This window comes from Microchirus variegatus (assembly GCF_963457635.1).
Source record: "Microchirus variegatus genome assembly, chromosome: 5".
Taxonomy (NCBI): domain Eukaryota; kingdom Metazoa; phylum Chordata; class Actinopteri; order Pleuronectiformes; family Soleidae; genus Microchirus; species Microchirus variegatus.
Genome location: NC_139806.1, coordinates 4,229,198 through 4,247,167, shown reverse-complemented (window position 1 = coordinate 4,247,167; position 17,970 = coordinate 4,229,198). Strand labels below are relative to the sequence as shown.

At 40.5% G+C, this 17,970-nt stretch overlaps 1 protein-coding gene across 1 annotated transcript in view; it reads left to right on the top strand.

Annotated features, from left to right (window-relative positions):
- col15a1b (collagen, type XV, alpha 1b) overlaps window positions 1-17,970 on the top strand; it is a 48,994-nt gene that overhangs the window by 20,871 nt on the left and 10,153 nt on the right. Inside the window, exons 3-29 of the mRNA XM_083888793.1 lie at window positions 242-429; window positions 1,736-1,945; window positions 3,100-3,252; window positions 5,373-5,447; window positions 6,430-6,528; window positions 7,715-7,837; window positions 8,222-8,395; window positions 8,491-8,517; window positions 8,612-8,674; window positions 8,761-8,838; window positions 8,918-8,980; window positions 9,069-9,218; window positions 12,724-12,777; window positions 13,717-13,752; window positions 13,852-13,980; window positions 14,124-14,183; window positions 14,289-14,324; window positions 14,438-14,470; window positions 14,656-14,718; window positions 14,823-14,858; window positions 14,949-15,032; window positions 16,311-16,376; window positions 16,990-17,025; window positions 17,341-17,403; window positions 17,492-17,581; window positions 17,711-17,746; window positions 17,839-17,892. Coding sequence (XP_083744919.1) covers window positions 242-429; window positions 1,736-1,945; window positions 3,100-3,252; window positions 5,373-5,447; window positions 6,430-6,528; window positions 7,715-7,837; window positions 8,222-8,395; window positions 8,491-8,517; window positions 8,612-8,674; window positions 8,761-8,838; window positions 8,918-8,980; window positions 9,069-9,218; window positions 12,724-12,777; window positions 13,717-13,752; window positions 13,852-13,980; window positions 14,124-14,183; window positions 14,289-14,324; window positions 14,438-14,470; window positions 14,656-14,718; window positions 14,823-14,858; window positions 14,949-15,032; window positions 16,311-16,376; window positions 16,990-17,025; window positions 17,341-17,403; window positions 17,492-17,581; window positions 17,711-17,746; window positions 17,839-17,892 — 2,279 coding nt within the window. The remainder of the gene's footprint in view (window positions 1-241; window positions 430-1,735; window positions 1,946-3,099; window positions 3,253-5,372; window positions 5,448-6,429; window positions 6,529-7,714; window positions 7,838-8,221; window positions 8,396-8,490; window positions 8,518-8,611; window positions 8,675-8,760; window positions 8,839-8,917; window positions 8,981-9,068; window positions 9,219-12,723; window positions 12,778-13,716; window positions 13,753-13,851; window positions 13,981-14,123; window positions 14,184-14,288; window positions 14,325-14,437; window positions 14,471-14,655; window positions 14,719-14,822; window positions 14,859-14,948; window positions 15,033-16,310; window positions 16,377-16,989; window positions 17,026-17,340; window positions 17,404-17,491; window positions 17,582-17,710; window positions 17,747-17,838; window positions 17,893-17,970) is intronic.

The window sequence follows — 17,970 nt, the reverse complement described above, 5'->3', positions numbered from 1 at the left end:
ATTCAGACCTGATCCCAGCAGTGGTTGTTGGTAAGCTATAAGACTCTTCTTAGCCGAGTTCCTCTTCTTCAAACTAAAAGCCACTATTGCCGTAGTTCTTGTCAAGTTCTCCCATCTTTCTGTAAGAAATCGGACAAAGATCGTTCAGCTCTGCCGCTCCCTGTGCACGGAACACTGATCCACACTGATCTGAAACTGTCTGAGCTGATTTCCCTTCTGTGTTTTTGTCTCTCTGTCTCAGATGGAGGCTCCCGGGCTCACCTGGACCTGACAGAGTTAATCGGCGTTCCTCTGCCTCCTTCAGTCTCCTTCACCTCTGGCTATGAGGGTTTTCCCGCCTACAACTTTGGGCCTGAAGCCAACATCGGTCGCCACACTAAGACCTTTGTACCGGGCTCCTTCTACAAGGACTTTGCCATCATCGTCACGGTAACGAACGCTCAAGATTTAGGCTCTTTAACCTTTTGAGTTCCCGCCCATTACAGGAGTGCAGTTCAGGGTTAATCTTTATGCAGGTGTGTGGAGCCACCTTGTGGAACTCTAGTGATAAAGCAAGTCTGATATTTCCTCGATTTCCCCAAATTTAGAAAAGTCTATACATTATTAAGGCTTATTGTCTTTAAATGTCTTAATCATTTTAAATGTTAAATGTTTATGGTTGTTTCAAGATTTATGTACAGATGTAAATATTCCTATTGTATATACTTTTTACGCTTCTGTGTTGTTGGAAACTTTACTCTCTTAAGTAAGTAATTTACTTACTTATTCACTTACTCTCTTATTTACTTGCAAATTTACTTACTTATTTAGTTATTCAGTTACAAACTTTGTTTCTTATTCACTTACTCTCTTATTTACTTACTTATTCACTTACTAACGTTCTTACTTATTTACTTACTTACTTATTCACTTACTCTCTTATTTACTGACCTACTTACTTATTCACTTACTCTCTTATTTACTGACTTACTTACTTATTCACTTTCTAACTTACCTATTCACTTACTCTCTTATTTAATTACTTATTTACTCATTCACTTACTAACTTACCTACTTATTCACTTACTAACTTACTTATTCACTCACTAACTTTCTTACTTATTCACTTACTTACTAACTTTCTTACTTTTTCACTTACTGACTAACTTACTTACTTATTCACTTACTAACTTTCTTACTTTTTCACTTACTGACTAACTTACTTACTTATTTACTTACTAACGTTCTTACTTATTTACTTATTCACTTACTAACGTTCTTACTTATTTATTTATTCACTTACTACTTTTCTTACTTATTTACTTATTCACTTACTAACTTACTTACTTATTTACTTTCTTACTAATTTACTTATTCACTTGCTAACGTTCTTATTTACTTATTCACTTACTAAAGTTCTTACTTACTTATTCACGTACTTACTTATTTACTTATTTACTTATACTAACATTCTTACTTATTCACTTACTAAAGTTCTTATTTACTTATTCACTTACTAAAGTTCTTATTTACTTATTCACTTACTAAAGTTCTTACTTACTTATTCACGTACTTACTTATTTACTTATTCACTTATACTAACATTCTTACTTATTCACTAACTAAAGTTCTTATTTACTTATTCACTCATACCAACTTTCTTACTTATTCACTCACTAAAGTTCTTACTTACTTATTCACGTACTGACTCACACACACACTCACTGACAGTGACGTGCTTACTTGTTGACTCCAGGTTCGCCCAGCGAGCCCAAGAGGCGGGATGTTGTTTGCCATCACCGATGCCCAGCAGCAGGTGGTGGAGCTGGGCTTGGCGTTGACTCCGGTGCGTGACGGCCTGCAGAGCGTCTTACTCTACTACACTGACCGAGAGCAGACGTCGCACAGTCACAAAGCTGCTACCTTCACTGTGGCCGACATGACCGAGCAGTGGACGCGCTTCACGGTGAGCATGGTGTCGGAGGAGGATGAGCATAAAAGAGGCATCGTTTGTTTTTTTGTTGTTTTTTTTTTTTTTCATGAACACAAACAAACCAAGTGTAAAGTAAATTTATCACGGTTTAGCAGGAAGAAAAAAGCCTTTAAAAAATAAATAAATCAGATTTTTTTTCATTTTCTGAACTCACAGTAAACATGTAATCATGTAGACGTACATGCATAACTAGCATAGTAAACAAATGTGTACAAATACACCAGACATAGAAGGTAATAATTAAATAGTAATAATAGTAAACAAAACCTTTATATATATATATATATATATATAAGACAACAACAGATCAAATAATATAATATTACACATGTCAAATAACATTTGATTAAGTTAATCCATCAGAGGCTGCTAAATATCCATTAAAGTGTTGTCATGTTCCTTTAATTTGGCCCTCAGTTCCTTGTTTTAAACAGATGTGGAAAAAGTACTAAGATATTGTACTAAAAGTACCAATACTTTGATGAAAATGTATTTATTATTTATTTGTTTATTTAACAGGGACAATGCAAGGCTCTCAGGCCTTACCAGAATTAGCTACTAGCTAAATTTCATCTGTAGTCCCTGTAAATGTACACAAGTAGGAGTAAAAAGTAGTTTATTTGAAATGTACTGTAAGTAAAAGTTACTTAGTTACTTTGCGTGGGGTGTGAGGGTAGTAGAAAAATCCAAAACTATTATATACTATAATATATATGCTATTATACCTACACAGGATATTACGTCACTTTTGGCGCCCTCTATGTTCACGTGCCAGTGCTGGTGATAATCATTCGTCTGGTTCTGGTGTATATTTTCCCCCTGTAGGTTTTCATTGTGCTAAATTTTGTATTTTTACTCAGTAACAGATAGGATTTATAAAGTAACTATAAGTACAATACTTGAGTCAATACGTACTCAAGTAAAATACAAAATCCTGATTTTAAATTGTACTTAAAAAATACAAAATACACAAAAAAAAGTATTCAATACAGTAACTTGAGTAAATGTATTTGGTTACTTTCCACCTCTGGTTTTAAAGTGTTTTTGTGTGTGTGTGTGTGTGTGTGTGTGTGTGTGTGTGTGTGTGTGTGTGTGTGTGTGTGTGTGTGTGTGTGTGTGTGTGTCAGGTGGTGGTGGAGGGTGATGAGGTTCGTCTCTACATGGACTGTGGAGAAGCAGAGAGGACCACGTTCCGCCGGCGGCAGGAAGGACTCACTTTTTCTCCTAACTCGGGCGTCTTTGTTGCCAACGCTGGAAGCACAGGACTGGACAAGTTTGTGGTGAGTGAGCGACAGAACGCAGTCGGTTTAATTCAGAATGGAGCCCCCCCCCCCAAAAAAAAAAAGCAGTCCGGATCTGAGTCTAAACAAAGTCTAAGGGCCAATTCCAATTCCTATCTTAACCCTCAAGCTCAACCCTTAATCTTAACTGGCCTCAAAACCAAGTGTTGAGGGTTATTTTGTCACTTAGAAATGGGACACCCCTTAAATGCAGATACATCTTCAGACTGTAGGGGGCAGAATAACGCGAAAGCTGCGTCCAGTCTGTCAACTCCAAAAAAGAAGAAGAAGAACACATTTACGTCAGGAATTTTTATTCTGATCCGTTTGTCAGTCAAGTTATTAGGTTGTCAGTTAGTTATAAGATGATACTCATACAAATATTCAGCTGACAGTTACCACACACCACGACTTATTGAAAAGTAAACCACACCGGCCGACTGACAAAAGATCGTAAAATAAAAATAAATGTTACGCAACAATGACGTCAGTAATCCATAATATGGGCCTAAACTAAAAAATACAATGGTTTTCATCATTTTTATATCTCTATTAACAAAGAAAATACTTAATTTGTAGCATACTCGTTTCGCTGCTTTCGGCGCCATCTTTGTTTTGTCAAAACACGCAATGCATTCTGGGTAGCCCTTGCTCCCAAGGGTGGTCTCGGAAAATCTCAATATTGAGGGCGATACAGCCCTTAAACTCATCCCTCAACTTAATTTTTCCAAGAATCAGTACAGCACTTGCACTAGAGGGAGAGCATTTTTGAGATTGAGGGTTAAGCAAGGAATTGGAATTCACCCTAAAGTGTCACAGTGACCGAGTCTCAGAACCTTAAACTGTGAAGATCAGTGAGGGACGACACGAGGAAGGGAGGACGAGGATGAGGAAGTCAGAGATGTCAACAATGTGGAAGAAATGTGAGGCAAAAGACTTAGATTTAGTCAAATCAGGACCTTTTGTGTCAACATGTGAGTCGCTTTTCTGGGTAGAACAGAAAAATCAGACACAAACAAACGTTACAATGAAGAAACACAACTGCTGCTCATATACATGTGGCGCTGTGGCTTAGATGGTCAAAGCGCCTGTCTCGTAAACAGGAGATCCTGGGTTCAAATCCCAGCAGTGCCTCCTCAATGATTGTTCTTTATGGGATCTAATAATGCACAGTAATATAAATAAAGTACATTTACCTGCCAAATTTGCCTTACGTTGAGTCAAATGATGTGAAACGCATCATTTGGGGCAAATTTGGAAAAGGGAAAAAAAAATTTTTTACAACTCAGTGAAAAACTGAAGGAGGGACATTTTCAAAAAAATACTACTGCTATTCTAGCAATACAAAGCATCCCTTTAACCCAGGGCTGTCAAACTCATTTTCACTGAGTTTCACATCAGCATCATGGTGACCCTCAAAGAACTAGATGTAACTGTCATAACAGAATAAATGTAACTAATTGTAACCAAATATAATGTAAAATAATGGTAGCTACTCTGTAACATATTGCTAAATAACTTTCTGTATTTATTACTTATTCAATTTCACTCGTCGCATGATGCACTGCCATCTAGTGGCGGTGCCGTCACTTTGCGGGTAACGCAATCGCCGTGCATTGTGGGAAATGTAGTTTATGGTTAACGCAGCATAGACCTATTTTAAAGAGCAATTAATCACTCGGGGGGGCCACATAAAACGACGTGGCGGGCCACATCTGGGCCCCCGGGCCTCGAGTTGGACACGTGTGCTTTAACCCCATGTTGCAGCGTTTTAAATGGGTGAACGCTGTTGTGTAAAGGAGCTTCATCAAGACTAGAAAAAGCTCGAAGTTTGAAGTTATAAATAATAATAAAAGTAAAGTGCAGATACGTGAACAGCACTTTATCGTTTGGCATATTTGAAGCACGCACTTGCTCTTAAATACTCGCTCTTGTTTGTACTCAAATGTTGAAATGCACGTATTGTAAATTGCTTTGGATTAAAGCGTCTGCTGAATGTGAATTTTGTACTTACGTATAAAGCATTTTTTACATTACAACACTGATTATCTGTCAGTTTGTTCGTTTGTTTATTTGTTTGTTTTTTACAGTGCATGTTAACTGTCTCTCTGTGTCTCCAGGGCTCCATTCAGCAGCTGGTGATAAAAGATGACCCGAGGGCGGCCGTGGAGCAGTGTGAAGACGATGACCCTTATGTGAGACACACACACACACACACACACAAGCACAAACACACACACACACACACACACACCCAAAACGCCCTTTAAAGATGTGAGGACCAACCCAAAATGTCCTCACTCCGCATGGTTTAACACACACGCACTGGTTTCACTTCAGAGGACATTAACCATGACTATAAGTGGCCTAATCCTAATCCTAATCCTGACCCTAACCTTAGCCTAACCTTGACACCTAACTTCAAAACACTTCATCTTCACCTGAAAATGTCGTCATTAACATTATGAAGACTTGGATTTTAAACATATTTAGGTCCCCACAACACACACATGGATCAACAGCAGCACCTCGTGGTCAGATTATTATTACTTTCTTTGTCCTCGAACGAGAGCAGTGTTTCCCAACCCTGGTCCTCGGGGGAACGCGGCCATGCCATGTTTTAGATGTGGCCCTGCTCAAAAAACCCCTGATTCAAATGAAACATTAAATTTAGATTTTGAATTTTTTTTTAACAAAAGTTGAAATATAACATTGTTTGAAAAAAAAATGGGAAAAAAGTTGAAATATTAAATTTTTTATTTTTTTTGGGACAAAAGCTGAAACATGATTTTTTTTTTTTTTTTTTTTTTTACAAAAGTTGAAATACAACATTGTTGGGGAAAAAATGACAAAAGTTGAAATATAAAATATTTTTAATTTTTCTTTTGAAAAAAGTTGAAATATTACATTTTTTTTTTTTGAAAAAAGTTGAAATATTACATTTTTTTTTGACAAAAGTTGAAACATGATTGTTTTTTTTGTTTTGTTTTTTACAAAAGTTGAAATACAACATTTTTGAAAAAAAAAAAATTGACAAAATTTGAGCTTGATGATGAGCTGACGATTTATTTGAATCAGGTATTTTTGGAGCAGGGTGATAAATGTCGTCATCTATACAATAAACTGATGTTATTATGCGCGAAACATGATGTATTTGCCTGTTTCCCTCTGTCAAAGGCGTCAGGATACGGCAGTGGAGATGACAATCTGGACGACAGAGAGACGGAGGAGGAAGTGATGAAGAGGACACAGCAGAGGAAAGCCAACATGGCGCAGGTACATCGCACTCGTATGTGATCGTTTCTGAGGAATAGAAGTGTGGATTTAACAGCTGCACATTGTGTGTGTGTGTGTGTGTGTGTGTGTGTGTGTGTACTTGAGCTTATGCCATCTGCTGCTGTGTTTGTTTCACACCCACATCATCATCATCAGGACCCTCTAACACAACTCCTTCGTGCCCATATGTGTGTATTTCTTCCCCGGGTTTCCGGCTTTATCTTTCATCCTCCCACGACCCCGGGGGGGGGGGGGGGGGGGAGTCGCTCTGAAACATCCCATAATCAAACACTGGCTTCCAACACTGAGTGACTGTTACCAGTCGTTTTAAGTTCTGCTGAATGGGCTTAAAGCAAAAAAAACACTGTAAACTCTAAACACTTTCCTGCACCAAATCCCAATAGAGAAAATCAGTGTTTTTACCTCACAGTGACACAGGAGCTGCTGCGCCATCACATCCTTGTTTGAGAAGTTTGTGTCACTGTGGTAAATGAAAATGACGGATTTTAAATGGTTTTGGTAAGGTGACAAAATAACACGTATGAACTTGTAGATGGAGTGGATCAATATCTCACACAAGCCATGAGGCAAAATGGCTGATTTTCTTTATGGAATTTGGCGCAGCGAACAAAAACACGACACAAAAACTGAACTGTCACCCTAAACACGTCATTTATTTTTTTGTGCATGTTTTTTCATAACGATTGGCTTACCTACATGTTTTTATACTTCTTTACACTTGTAAATGTTAAAGGCGCCATATGTAAGAATGTGGCCAAAAACGGTTACTGCATTCAAATTCAAAACACCGAGGTCTTTTAGGTTTCGTTTTCTGACGTAACTGGCAACCCATGGTTGCTCGGCAGCTGAGACTCTACTGAGTGTAATGATTGGTAGACGGAGGTAGGTGGCGCCACATGACGCCAAAACATGATTTTCAAAACAAAATATTTGCATTAAAAACATTTTTTGCAGACTGCAAATCATGTTTTTAATGCAAATATTTTGTCTGTACTGTTGTTGTTGGTGAGTTCAGTTTGTTATATGAACATTATTCCTGAGTCTCTGTGACATATTAGGAGGATTTTATGGCCAGTTGCTTTAGATTTATTACATAATGCACCTTTAAGTTTTGATTTAAATCTACATTTTAGGCCATTTTTGTTTACCCTTTTTCTTTTTCTAGGAGGACAGCGTTCCGGTCAGAGCTCCGCCCACTGAGGCTCCAGAGGTGGAGCTTGAAGAATATTCTGGTCACATGACACCGACAGAGGCCAATGAAGAAATGCTGATTACGGGTCCAGGAGACGTGAGTTCAGATTGCGATGTGGACTTTCTCACTTTGGGTCAAAAACATGACAACATACTTTAAAGGTCCAGTGTGTACACATTTAGGAGGGTTTTAATGACAGAAATTGAAGATACTACCCATAAATATGTATATTTTTGCAGTAAAATGAGATGTGGTTTTTCGTTGCCTTATATAAGTACACTACAGTGGACAATGGACAAACTAGTAAGAATTTAAAGCTTACGACTCAATAAAATAAGACCTTTCTGATGTGTGAAGGCCACCGTAGTTCCTGGATGTGTGGATTGGAAAAAGGGAGGGATGTTGCATTCTGCAGTATCACCACTAAAGGTCACCATTTCTCACACACTGCACCTTTAAATGTTGTACGTTCATTTCCAGGGCGAACTTAAGCCTGGGTTGAAAGGAGAACGTGGAGATCCTGGGCGACCTGGTCCACCTGGACCACCAGGTCCCACACCTCTACCTGGACACTCTCAGCCCGGACCACGGGGGCCCCAAGGGTCACCGGGCACCCCAGGATTCCCTGGACTGCCCGGGAGCGATGGAGAGAAGGTGAGTGTGTGGTATTTCCATCCTTTAATGACATTTTAAAGTTGTCTTTATTTTGTCACCTCGTCTCATCCGTACGTTCTCCTTCTTCTCCTCAGGGAGACAAGGGCGTTAAAGGCGACGCGGTGAGCTTCATTTTCTGCTTCTGTCTGAAGTATTTGTTTTACGTCATGTTCAATTTTTGAATAACAAAATGGTGTTCTTCACCTTCACCTTCAGGGTCAGAGAGGACCTCAGGGATTCCCCGGTTTGGACGGAGAAGCTGGATCCAAAGGAGAGACGGTACGAGTACAAGAACGTACAAAGTCCTACGATAGAACCTATGATAGATCCCTGTTTGTGACGCTTTCTGCCCCCCCCCTCCACAGGGAGAACCAGGACTTGGTGTACCGGGTCCTCCGGGCCTCCCCGGACCACCCGGACCTCCGAGATCCCGCAGTGTGCCTGTGAGTGAAAGCGTTCATTCATAAAAAAAATTTTCACAGATTGAAATTGAGACAAAATTTGATCATGTGTGCGTTTCAGTACGGAGCAGACGCTCTCGGTTCTGGCTTCGAGGACCTGGACAGCGACACTGAACTCATCAGGGTAAGATGGATCGAGACCAACGAGGGGGGAACGACAAAACTCTCGTATTTGAAATGAAACACTCACACACTCTCTCGCACTTTTCCAGGGTTATCCTGGTCCACCGGGTCCTCCCGGGCCACCCGGTCCCCCTGGAGCCAACCTGTCACCTGACACACCTCACGGCCTGCTTCCTGGTCACGCCGGTCCAATCGGTGTCCCGGGAAAAGACGGACTCCAAGGAAAACCTGGAATACCAGTAAGTCACAACACACTGAAAATACATACAGTGGTTTTTTTTTTACAGTGTATTTTTGAAGAAAAAGCGCTTTATTTCAATGAATAGAGACCCATTTCCAGTGTTCTAATGGTACATTGTGTTTGCTTATGGTGTGAGAAGGCTATTGGATAATTAGAAAACCCTTGAAAACCCTTGTGCCACGTTAAAAAAACCCACGTTAGCACAGCTGAAAACAGTTTTGCTGGGGTTTTTTTCAAAAGCAAAGTTTGAAGGGCAAACTTATTATTTTGATTAAAAATCATTATGTCTTAAGGAGCCCCCGAAGTGACATGAGAATTTTTTTTTTGAAATATTGAGTTTCAAAGTCAAGTTTTTTCCCCCCCCAAAAAGAAAAAAAAATTGGAAAAAAAATTCAAAATTTTTTGGGAAACTCGAGATCTCGACTTTCCAAAAAATATTAGATTTTTTTTCTTTTCGATTTTTTTTTTTCAATTTTTTTGGGGAAAATCAAAACTCGAGATCTCGACTTTGAAACTCGAGATTAAATTTTTTTTTTTTTTGTAATTTTCTTCTTTTTCTCATGTCACTTCGGGGGGCTCCGTAATGTATAATCTTGTCAATGTCTTGACTATATTTTCTATTAATTTTGCAACTCCTTTGATGAATAAAAGTCTGACTTTTAATGTAAAACACAAACAATTGTATAGGTGACCCCAAACTAATTAGCCCAATTAAAACCCTGATAAAGAGCCATTCACAAAAGTGTGATTTGAACAGAAATAATTAAATTAAAAGTTTGGGGAAACAACCACCAACACCTTCTGGACCATTTATCTTCTTGGGTTTCTCTCCTACTGACATTGGAAAGAAAATAATTGGCAAAGAAATGACAATTATTATAATATTATTATACACAGTTATGCCCCAAAATTGAATTTGAACCACTTCAGATCGTCTGTTTCTGTGTTTCTTCAGTATTTGTGTTTGGTGACCAATGACCTGTCTGTCTTTTATCCTCCCTCTACCACATCTGACCCCCCACTCTAATTATTCCAACCTTCAAACTCCACACCTTCACCAATCTTTATTCTGCCGACCACCTCCTCGTTCCTGCTTCTTCATCTTGGACTCACCCCCCCCCCCCCCCCCCCCCTCTTGCCACCTCTTCGTTTTTTGTCTGTTTCAGATTATTGAGGATTGGTTTAGTGGTTCTGGGACCGAGGAGTCAGGTTTGAGCTTGGGGTCGTCCTCTGACCTCGGCTCAGGCCTGGGCTCTGGTTTCAGCTCCGGGTTCACCTCTGAATCCACTGTCGCCTCAGAGTCTTGGCGTGTCCTCGGCTCGGCCTGGGGCTCAGGCGAGGTATAATAACGCTGCTTTACTGGTTTCTTTGTGAACCAGCAAACGGTGAAAGGCAGGGATGCGGTCAGAGAGGCTGGAGCAGTGAGACCGTCCATCTGTTCATGAACAACGATGACGCTCACTGCCACAGTCCTCAGCCTAAAGACTGTGTGTCATCTCTTACCATGTTGCATTAACCGCTTGTTACGCAAACGACTGAGCCTAAACTTCCTGTTTCGCTTGCTCAGAACTCTATTTTCGGTTTCATTTGACGATTCACGAGTCATTTTATGTGACCAGACGACTAAGCTGACCCTGTTCAGACCTGGCGTTAACATCAATCTTATGTGATGTGGACAGACAATCAATCCTGAACGCATCCTCAGATCAGTTGACAAAAATCCCATTTGGAGGTGGTTTGGAGGAATATTTTGCCACCTTCCTGAGGATGCAGTAATGCAATTCGTCCTCAAGATGGAGTAGAGACCACCTCCACAGTAGTTTCACAGTAAATTGTAAATGTGAGAACAATAAAGGACCATCTTATCTTAATTGTACACCAATCAGCACCCAAATATTGATTTATTTCCTGCAATATTTACCATTGACCACTATTTTCTGAAACCCTCACATAGCTTGCGTTGGGTGGACAAATCATACTCACTCACTACGTACATGAATCTGTGTATTATTTGTGTTTCAAAATGAAACGAACGATAAACCTGTCTGAAAATCAACAACAACAAAAAAAAAAATCAAAATTTTATACGTTTATGCTGTAAAGTTTACAGAAACTTTGATGATACTACACTTATTGAATGTTTTTTAATCATTTTTTTTTCGGGTGTTGCACTTTGTAGACGGTCCCTATGCTTTTTGATAAAAACGATGTCGTAGCTCGTTATCTGCTTCCATTCAAAATATTGTCTCGTCCATGTTACAGCAGCGTAAGCAGAGCCAGTCCTACTCAACCCTGTCCACATGAGAATGGATATGTATGATTAATACCAGGTCTAAATGAGGCCAAAGGTCAAAGGTCACGACCTCAGCTCTCTTTTACGATTTATGCTTCTTTTATCCAACATGGTAAAGCAACAAATCTGTCTTTCCACCAAACTTTAAACTTATTTTCTGTGTTTTCGTGTACTTTCTACCTGCGCATTCTTGTATTTTTGCTGCTCGTCACTAAGGCACACTGACCGGGGCTCAGAGATGATCGAAAACCAACGGTTAATATTATCCCTAGAATCCTCAGAACAGACTCTTCTTCAGAGCTTCACCTGCTGTGAACTTCATCTCAACATCATCCGGACGTTTGACCAGGAAGCTGCTGGCAGAGTTTCGTCAGTTTGCCCAGAGAGACTTTTGTGGACGTTGGTGTTCACGCAACCTGTCCGTTAGCACAATTTGTGCAGGAAGACAGACAGGAAGTCAAGTCCATCAGTTACTGAGCTAAGACTGTGGTCTCAAACTGGTGGCCCAGGGCGCCACATGCGGTCATTTCTTAATGACTATATTCAATTTGCATCATAAATACATTTATATTGTGAACTTGTTATCGTTCCATATAAAAACAGACACTTTAATTGTGAAATATCATCGTAAATATTATTAGTTTGATGTATTTTTCCTCAAAGTTTGACCTTTTTTTTCCCACCCAGGTCATTTGAGTTTGAGACCCCTGAGCTAAGACGTTTGTTTCCAGGTGCAACTTGGTGTAAAATGACTGCCCCCTTGAGGAGGCAACACACACTGCACTTTAGTCAGTTCTGCATGAAGGTGTAAATTCAGTGTGCCTTGGAGTTTTCTCGATTGTTTACTGAAACAAACACGTGTTGTCAGAAACATTCTTGTACTTCGTGCTCTCAGGAATACGCTGACTTTGAGTCGGTTCAACTCTCCCGTTAAGTGATGACAAAACGAAACAAACAATTGAACAATTGAACAATTCATCGTCCCCCCCAATTCAACATTGCCCGCATGGACAATCTCATCACTTACGGAAGCTGAACGACGAGTATTCCTCCTTCACATTGACCGACTGTGCTGTTGACCAGCTTTGAGTTGAATGATGGCTGATGATCTTTGAGCTTTTTGGCTGCTGCGTTTGTCTTCGTCCAAAACCCCAAAACCTTCATCTTGTGAGGTTGTCACTGATGTGTTTGTCTACATTTGCATCTTCAGGGTTCAGCGGGAAACGACGGAGTTCCAGGTCAACAGGGAGCCACGGGAGAGAAGGTATGTTCGTCCAGATGGACCAGTCCGGAAAAGGTGCATAGTCAGCGTCCAGACTGCTGAAATAAAGTAGAAGTAGAAGTATTTTTAAAGCGGACCTAGACGGGAAGTTCCAATTAACGCTGTTTTTTAGTATGTATCTGCGTCATTAACGATTTTTATTTTTTCCACACCTGACCCTAGCAGGGCTCCGTAGTAATCTCTGGCTCAGCGAGATCTCTGGAAAAAAAACCCTGTCCGGTTACGTAAACAGCGGTTCTCCTGAACAGCAGATCGTCCTGCTCCGGGCACTAGTCCGGGCACATCCGGTTGCGTACATTGAACCGCAGAAGAAGAATAACGTCCGTTGTGGAGGTGTTTCACGAGAGACAGTGTCTTCTGACTCTGGGTCTGACTCCAGGGAGTCGTGAAGAAGCTATTTTTAAACACTGTTAAAACAATGTTTTGATAATGAGGAGCAGTGCATCCACCGTTCCAGAGGGGGGAGCTGCGCTTCTGAGAACTGGTGTGCTGAATATGTCACTTCTGGGTATTGGCCAATCACAAGACAGTTGGGAAGGCTCTACGCTGGCTGGCCAATCACAACACAGTTCCGTCTTCAGGGTGTGAGAGTTGAGTCTGAAATATCGCAGCTGGGAAACAGCGTCAGAAAAGACAGATTTCTATCGGCTCGTTTACAGCAACTAGGAGGTTTTTGACCATAAAAACAAGTTAATGAATGTAAGTAGACCTCCATAACTAACATGTATGTGCAACAGGACCACTCTATGTGAGCTTTAAATGAAAACAATCTGCGATAGTGGACGTGACCCCCAAAACAAACATGGCTCACAGATCCAACGTGACCACATGGTTTCTCCGATATCCATGAAATGTTGTTTTTTATCACTGCCCGACCAAAGTCATGAGGTTTCTCACGCTCATCCTCCGTTGCTTCATCAGGGTGATCAAGGCTTACCTGGAGCACCTGGACCAAAGGTAACGACAACACGCACTCGTCGGTCCTAAAACGGATAGATTAAGTTAGATTACGAGAGTCGTGTTTGGCTAAAAAGGAGCTTCTCTTCACCTCTGCAGGGTGAATGTGGGTCTCACGGCACAGCGGGATCACAGGGTCCACAAGGGCCCACTGGTCCAGAGGGGAGGAGAGGACCTCCAGGACCACCTGGACCACCTGGACCTTCAGGCTCCAAATACTTCATAGAGGTGACACTATTTCATCATGAATCCAGTCACACAGACGTTCAATAATCTGTGACGGAAACAAATAAAGTTAATCCAGTGAAGACAAGAGCAAATAATAATAACATCATTTTAACATGTGACATGTTTGTTGTTGTTATATAAAGGACATGGAAGGATCTGGAAAGAGCGACATGCTCATTGGAGCTGGAGTCAGAGGTCCACAGGTCAGTTTACCAGTGTGTGTGTGTGTATAATATATGTATTTATATATATATTTATACTATATACAGAGTATTATTTCATATATATTAAATGTTTCTGTTTGCCAGGGTCCTCCTGGTCTACCTGGTCCACAAGGACCCAAGGTAATTCAATAAATAATCTATGAATATTTATGAGCTGTACTCATTAAATACATTGTTGTGCGATTGTTTGTTGTTTATTCTTTTTTTTTGTTTTCTCCATCTCATGTTTACAGGGTGAGGATGGACGTCCGGGCATCTCTGTCAAAGTAAGATCAGATTATTCATATTATAATGTTTTTATCTCCTTTCTTTCACAGTAAATCAGTCGTACACACAGTATTACTAATTGTTAACCGTAGACGTCTTACTATACTATTTGTGGGCCCAAAACACCATGATTTAAAATATAATATAGACAATAAAGTGAACTTGCTTCTTCGTCTAATTTCAGGGTGAACCAGGAGACCCGGGGCCTGAGGGTCTTCAGGGTCCTGCTGGACTACCAGGTGCTCGGGTGAGGAGGAGTTTTTAAATAATGCACTGATTATTTAACCATTTAACACCACACGCACATGAATTATTATTATTATTTTTTAATTCTATTTACACAACAAACAGGGTGCTAACGGAGAAAAGGGAAGTCTGGGCTTGAAGGTTTGTTGACTAATTTATTCACATTCTTTCATTATTATTATTTGAATAAACTGAGTTTATTGAACGACTTCTGTGTCGGCTGTTTTGTAGGGCGATCGAGGTGAAGATGGACTCAGTCTCCCAGGACCACCGGGGGCTCCTGGACCTCCTGGGACTATTATCAACTTACAGGATGTATGTGCTCCTTACTCTAATCTTAAAAAAAACAACTGAAAAAGTCCTTTGAATTTGTGTGTCCTAGACAAAATGTCCCCACAAAGATAGGATTTTTCATTTGAATAAGGCATTTGAATAGATTTACACTGGTTAACTCACACAAAAAAAAAAAAACAGTAACTGGCAACCCGTGGTTGCTCGGCAGCTGAGACTCTACTGACTGCAATGATTGGTAGACGGCGGTAGGTGGCGCCACATGACGCCAAAACATGATTTCATAACATAAACTTGATTTGCAGCCTGCAAAATATATTTTTTTTAATTGCAAATATTTTGTCTGTACTGTTGTTGTTGTTGTTGTTGTTGTTATATGAACATTATTCCTGAGTCTCTGTGACATATTAGGAGGATTTTATGATTTATTACATAATGCACCTTTAATGGGAGTTTTTCTTTTTTTTAAATGTTGGTAGATTTTTATTTCAATGTCTAGAGGTTTGAGGAAAAAACACACACATTATTACCGAGATTGTTCTACCAAAATGTGACAAAATGAGAATAAACAATTCAGTTTTACAGTAGCTCACAGGTTTAATGTCAAGATCTGCTGCTTTAAAAAAAATCAGATAAGCTGGAAATAAATGAAAAAATGCATTTGATGACAGGTTGTACTGTAGTGCCGTGATGTTTGATTTCAATTCTCTTATTAACGTGGATAAATTAATACAAATTGGTTTTACAAGCCGTTAGCTCGCAGCTAGCACGCCGTTAGCTCGCCGGGGACGGGGTCGTACCTATGTTCCCCGGGTCCTATGTTCCCCGTTTTTCCCAAAAAAAGGTCCACTTTGTATGTGACAGGGGAACACGGGACCCTTTTTTTGAAAAAGGTTAGAGTTAGGGTTAGAGAAAGGGTCCTATGTTCCCCGGTCACATACAAAGCGGGGAACATAGGGGGACCGTATCTATGTTCCCCGGGTCCTATGTTCCCCGATTTGTATGTGACCGGGGAACATAGGACCCTTTCTCTAACCCTAACTCTAACCTTTTTCAAAAAAAAGGGTCCCATGTTCCCCTGTCACATACAAAGTGGGGAACATAGGACCTTTTTTGGGAAAAACGGGGAACATAGGACCCGGGGAACATAGGTATGACCCCGTTCGCCGCTAGCACGCCATTAGCTCGCCGCTAGCACGCCGTTAGCTCGCCGCTAGCACGCCGTTAGCTCGCCGCTAGCACGCCGCTAGCACGCCGTTAGCAAGTAAAACACGTTAACAGCAACGTGTGTTTTGTCTGCAGCTGCTCCTCAATGTCACAGATGGAATTTTCAACTTCACGGAGATCAGAGGACCACAAGGACCCAACGTGAGTAGAAGGAAAAACAACACAAAATGTCCCTTAGTTCTGCAGTGAGTTTCCAAAGCAAAACACAGCCAATGCTAAAGGGATGTTAGCACCTGAACAAAATGTGTATGTTAAGCGTATGCTATTATAAGAATGTATTCACCGCTTTATCGCGTCATGAGACAGCATTTCTCCACGGGAAAGTGACACTTTTTTTTAACTGTTTGAACTTCACTCTCTGCACCAAAGTCCATAGAAATAAATCAACGTTTAATTAGCTCATGATAGAACATGATAGTCTCTGTTCTACTGTGAGTCTGATCGAAGGATTTCAAACACTGAAGTCACAAAATAAGACATTTTAAACACTCATGGAGGCAAAAGTGGATCGACAACTCAACAGTTGTGTGATAAACTGTAAAATCACTTATTTTCACACTATGGACTTTGGTGTGGGAGATTGAGTGGTTTAATAAGTGACTCAAACTCCAGTTACCAGTTCCAAAAAGGCTGTGAGCATGTATTTTTTGCTGTTTTATAATAAATTAATCCTAATTTGCTGCTTTTGCTTGAATATGTGCTTGTGTGTGTGTGTGTGTGTGTGTGTGTGTGTGTGTGTGTGTGTGTGTTACAGGGACCTGAGGGTTTGCCAGGCAGAGCCGGGTTTCCTGTAAGATCATTCTGCTTCATCACCTTATTCTTTGCATGTGCATCTTCTCTTCATCTCTAAAGCACTTCTTGTTTTCCCACAATGACTTGAAGACAATATAACCTTTTGTTTATTTATTTTACAATGTTGCCCTCGCTGTCATGCTGTCTAAACAGGGTATGTGACTGTGTTTTCACCTTGACTTGGCATTTAAAACAATTACTGCTTGTCGAAATATTAACGACAGAGTTTTCTTTCAAATCTATACCAGATACGCACCATTGTTTTTCATATATTACAGTTTTATCCTTGTATTAAAATCTCGAATTTTTGCAGGGTCCCAGAGGGCCGAAGGGAGACGGCGGCCCCCCAGGTGCCCACGGGCCACCAGGGATTAAAGTGAGATGCCTGTGAGATTATGCCGAAACCTTTCTGTACAGTATTATGCAGATTAATATGAAACATTTCATGCGTTTGCTTTCAACAGGGAGAAAAAGGAGAGTCAGGAGTGACCATTGCTGCTGATGGGTCTCTCTTATCTGCTCCCAGGGGCCCACATGGGCCCAAAGGCATCAAGGTGAACTGACACTTTAAATGATTAACATTCTCTTTATCAGTTTTTGTGCATTTTTTGTTGCAAATAATTATAATTACATTTGCAAAGTGGCTCGTGACTCATTTCACTGTACTGTTGTTGTTTTTGTAGGGCGACCGTGGGTTCCCAGGAGCCACTGGACTGATGGTGAGACCATAACCATAAATCACCACTTTAATAGCTACACAACACAACTTAATGTGTTCCGACACGGTGATTAATTGTCGGGTTTATTTTAGGGCCCGATAGGACCGACTGGACAAAAAGGAGAATATGGTTTCCCCGGTCGCTCGGTGAGTCGAACACTGAACTCTCTGACGACTGCTATCTCAACTGTTAGCTCGATTTTTGACGCACAAGGAAACTCATTT